At 39.2% G+C, this 4,928-nt stretch overlaps 1 protein-coding gene across 1 annotated transcript; it reads right to left on the reverse strand.

Annotated features, from left to right (window-relative positions):
* Nucleotides 1–904: 904 nt before the first annotated feature.
* LOC148586373 (uncharacterized) lies at nucleotides 905–3,866 on the reverse strand. Its single transcript, XM_088515595.1, has 3 exons — nucleotides 3,745–3,866; nucleotides 1,467–1,550; nucleotides 905–1,175 (listed from the first exon to the last, which is right to left on the reverse strand). Exons 1-3 carry the CDS (start codon nucleotides 3,864–3,866, stop codon nucleotides 905–907), a joined length of 477 nt encoding a protein of 158 aa, XP_088371721.1.
* Between the last annotated feature and the right edge of the window lie 1,062 nt (nucleotides 3,867–4,928).

Raw genomic sequence — 4,928 nt, forward strand, 5'->3', positions numbered from 1 at the left:
AGTTTAGACTGTCGGATAGATTTGTATAAATGCCTTGTACGACATAGCTTTGGGTATTTTTGTATAAAGAAAAGTATTTTAACAGTATTTTTTTTGTATTGATAATTACAGTTTTTCCGCTATATGAGATTATTTCAGCGTAACATTCGTGTTTATCTACAAGATAAAAGAAGAGAAATATCGGGATGTTACAGTGCGTTTGGTGGTCCCACATCGTACGTCCTTGTACTTTTTGCAGGCGTACGTACGATGGTCCCCCCCCCGTGTATGTCCTCTACTAGCGACAGAAGCGTACATCCGGTACTGATGGACGTATGTCCGGTCAGAAAGTCCAAAATTCCCAAAGTGCCCTTCCAACTGTTCTTAGTGACCCAAGACCCAAATTAACCCTCTAAGCTACCTGAGCTTAGTTAATTATTTGGGTCACTACATTCTCCCCTCCATATAAAAATTTTGTCCTCGAAATTTCTAGATAGAATACCAAAAGAACAGCATTCCAAAGGAGTAGAATGTTACCTCTCATCCGTAGTGTCATCAACATCGTGCTCAGTAGGCTAATGGGCTATCTCCTCCCATCTGTTTACTGGCACCACTTCGTCCTCAAACAACTGCGAAAAGTCACGTCGTAAGTCATCTAACGCATCATACTCAATGTTCCCAACGCTATACCAGTCATCATCAATCTCAACTCTTAAATCCATCAGCTCACAAAATGAGTAGTTCTACATGCAATCTGGGTCGACTAGTATAGGTGCCATGATCCTGTAGAGGAAAACAAACTCTTTCTTAGTCGACTATTTCATTATGTAAAACAGAAATAGGTATACTATTCAAGCATAATCTTGAAGAAAAGAGTCATACACAATTACTCAAACAAATGCGGATGATGCCTCCGCATGTCTTGCTACGCCTCCGATGATGCTTCCTTGACACCATGGTTACGCCACAATACCTTAACAATAGGAATCGTATGGGTACGTAGCACCTGCTCCTTTCTATCTACGAACTTCACTGGCTCCTCGATGTAGGTCAATCCCTCCTGGATTCCTAGTGGTCTGTATTCCACAATTATGTCAGGGTTAGCGACATACTTCCTCAGCATTGAGACGTGGAAAACATCATGCATCCCAACCAAGTCTAAGGGTAAGGCGACTCTGTATGCCAATCTCCCCACTCTTTGGGTGATTTCAAACGGTCCAATAAATCAAGGGCTAAGCTTCCCCTTCTTCCTAAATCACATCAATCACCTCATGGGTGATATCTTAAGGAATACACGATCTCCGACTTCAAATTCCAACGGTCACCTCCTATTATCGGCATAAGTCTTTTGCCGACTTTGAGCTGCACTCATCCTTTACTTAATGATGAGCACTTTGTCTTGAGTATCTTGAATTCATTCCGGCCCCAACGTCTGCCTCTCGTCGACGTTGTCCTTATACAAGGGTTATTGACACTTCTGTCCATACAGTGCTTCATAAGGTGGCATTCCAATAGTCGCTAGATAGCTGTTATTGTAGGCGAACGCAATCAAGGAAAGGTACTGGAGCCAACTACCATTGAAATCCAATACACAAGCTCATAACATATCTTCAAGGATTTGTTTAGTCTGCTCTGACTGACCATCCGTCTGCGGGTGAAAAGTGGTACTAAAATTCAACTCCATCCCTGTTGTGAGTTTTAATGTTCCTCGCAAGTGCACGAGTCGTTTGCAATATAGCTTTTGCAAGTGCGAGGTCAAATCCACGGGGCATTGTGTTCGTGTAAGTAAACTTCTATCTAAACTAATCCTATTTTAACCTAGTTCCAAATTTGTGTGATTTTTGTAAATTGAAAATAAACAAACATGAATTGAAACAAAATGAAATTAAACAATGGATAAAATACTAAGGTATTGGAATCAGCCATCACAAACTCATAGCAACAACTTTCACATTCATCAATATTTTTCGACGTTTCAAACGAACACATTTTATGTATGTTCTATTTTTGCAAAACAAATGTAGCAAAACATCCAAAGTATCTGTTCTTTGTACAAATCAAAAAGGATATCTCATTTAGTTCAAATCATCCAATATATCCATGCTTTGCACAAATCATAAGGGATATCCAAAGTAAACCAAAAGATCCGATGTATCCATTGAATGAAAGACAATGGATATCCAATATTTAACAATTAAAACAAGCATTCAATCAACAGTGATTAACAATTAATTGAAATAGAAATAGAACAATAAGAAATACGATTCTTATCAATGTAAAACATCAATATGAATGAAAATTAATTGTTGCTACTCATTTGTGAGGCTTCATCCTTAACCTTAGCTGAAGGTTAAGGATATCTCATTTAGTTCAAATCATCCAATATATCCATGCTTTGCACAAATCATAAGGGATATCCAAAGTAAACCAAAAGATCCGATGTATCCATTGAATGAAAGACAATGGATATCCAATATTTAACAATTAAAACAAGCATTCAATCAACAGTGATTAACAATTAATTGAAATAGAAATAGAACAATAAGAAATACGATTCTTATCAATGTAAAACATCAATATGAATGAAAATTAATTGTTGCTACTCATTTGTGAGGCTTCATCCTTAACCTTAGCTGAAGGATTTAGCCTCTCATGACTTCAAACATCATAGAAGTGATAAGTGAATTCATGAAAACTAAAAACTGAAAAAGAAAAATGAATTCAGGGCTACAAATGCAAAGAAAATGTCAAAAATACACTAAACGGCACCCCTTGGGCGGCTCTCCCCCGTTTCCCTAGAAAACTATGATATTTATAAGCTAATTTTAGGGTTTCAGCGCTTCAAGATCAGACAAGTGCACTCAATCGCACGCTAGGTGCGCTCGATCGAACTCGTGCAAATATCAGCTCTTCTGCGGCGCAGTGCATGGGCGCTGCTTGCTTGGGTATATAAGGGAGTGCGCTTGAGCGGAGATGCGCTCGAGTGTGGGTGCCATGTGCTCAATCCCATTTCCAAAATTCCACTTTTTCCCGTTTCTTTGCAATTTTTACATTAAGACCGCAATTTTCTCTCAACAACCTACAAAACACTAAGACACCAAAACTAACCAAAACATCATAAAATAATAAAGTTAAAGGCTTAGCAAATGCAAATTAAGGGGTCCAAATATGCAATATTTGGTACTCATCAATCCCCATCTCCTTTTGCAGACTTTGCCAAAACCTCGAAGTAAAGCGGGAGTCTATGTCCGATATAATCGCCGATTGTACTCCGTGTAATCAGACTATATTCTGAACATATAGTCTGGCCAACTTATCAATCGGATCCTTAACCTTCATCGGAATGAAGTGAGCACTTTTTGTGAGACGATCAACTACTACCCAAATGGAATCTTCTCTAGTGGGCATCTTGGGTAACCCTAAAATAAAATCCATGGCGATCTCATCCCATTTCCACTTCAGTATAAGTAATGGCTTGAACGTCCCTGCCGGCCTTGATTTTCTGCCTTCACCTGTTGGCAGGTTGAACATTGCTCCACAAACCTTGTGATGTCTCTCTTCATATTGTTCCACCAATATGACTCCTTCACATCCTTATACATCTTCATACCACTAGGATGTACAGTATACAGCGTACGATGAGCCTCGCTCATTATCTCCTTCCTTAGCCCTCCACCTTCTGGTACACATACTTGCTTGAAATGGGTGAGGGACCCATTGTCCTTAAGGCTGAATTCCTCAGCCTTCCCTTCTCCTAGCAATTACTTGATCTTGGCACACTCAGGGTCCTCCAACTGAGTGGCTTTAATCCTTGCAAGTAGCTCAAGCTGAACCATTAGGTTAGCCAAATGTGCAGGCACACCTTCGCCTACTACTTCTAGTCCCATGCGAATTCCTTGATCAACTAAGGTTGGAAAATTCCAAGGGCAGCAAGCTCCACCATTGATTTCCTGCTCAACACGTCTGCTACTACGTTAGCCTTTCTAGGATGATAATTGATCTCACAATCAAAATCCTTGATCAGTTCCAACCACTCTCTACCTCATGTTAAGCTCCTTCTGAGTAAAGAAGTACTTCAAGCTTTTGTGGTCCGTGTAGATCTCGCATTTCTTTCCATACAAGTAGTGCCTCCAGATCTTCAAGGCAAACACGACCGTTGCCAACTCCAAGTCGCGTGTAGGGTAATTCTACTCGTAAGTCTTAAGTTGGCATGAAGTGTAGGCAATAACGTTGCCGTTTTACATAAGCACGCACCTTAATCCCTTCTTAGAGGCGTCGCTATACACTACGAAATTGCAAAATCTCGTAGGTAATGCCAACATAGGAGCAGTTATCAAGCGCTTCTTTAGCTCTTGAAAACTCACCTCACATTCGTCCATCCAAACATATCGAGCGTTCTTCCTAGTCAACGTAGTAAGTGGTTCCGATAGCTTCAAGAAACCCTCGATGAAGCGTCGGTAATAAAAAAGATCTATCATTAGGTTTTTTATGATGAATATAACTTGTTCAACATTTTTTTAAAAAAAAAAACACACACACACACACAAAAGAAAGAGAAAGAAGACAAAAAAAAAATACCACAAAGTTAGAGGTGGCTGCGGCCTTGGGTGATGATTCAACAACCTCCGTCCTGACCTTTGGAAGGGTAACTAAATCGTCTTAGTGCTTTGGAGGTAGTTTGGCTACCCCCAATCTAACCTTTGATCAATGAAAGTGGTTCGGCCACCTCTAACAGCCAAGTTGATGGCAGTTTAGCCACTCGCAACCTTCATTTTCTTATTTTCTTTTTTCTTTTTTCATTTACATTTTTTTTTCTAGCTTTTTCCTTCTTTTTTTTTTTTTTTTTTTTTTGTTATAAAAAGGGATGGCTTTAATAAATGGTTAAACCTCATAGACTTTTACAGTTTTTTTTTTTTTTTTTTTAAAAAAAAAAAAAAGAAAGAAAAAAA

The sequence above is a fragment of the Corylus avellana genome, chromosome 4, assembly GCF_965113065.1.
Source record: "Corylus avellana chromosome 4, dhCorAvel1.hap1.2, whole genome shotgun sequence".
Taxonomy (NCBI): Eukaryota; Viridiplantae; Streptophyta; class Magnoliopsida; order Fagales; family Betulaceae; genus Corylus; species Corylus avellana.

What these genes read in the sequence shown, in the direction of transcription:
- LOC148586373 (XM_088515595.1), bottom strand. Translation starts at nt 3,866, where the DNA reads ATGGGACTAGAAGTAGTAGGCGAAGGTGTGCCTGCACATTTGGCTAAC. An exon ending in CCTGAGTGTGCCAAGATCAA is followed by an intron (nt 1,551 to 3,744) that starts GTAATTGCTAGG and finishes TTTCAATGGTAG; the next exon opens with TTGGCTCCAGTACCTTTCCT. An exon ending in ATGCCACCTTATGAAGCACT is followed by an intron (nt 1,176 to 1,466) that starts GTATGGACAGAA and finishes AATCACCCAAAG; the next exon opens with AGTGGGGAGATTGGCATACA.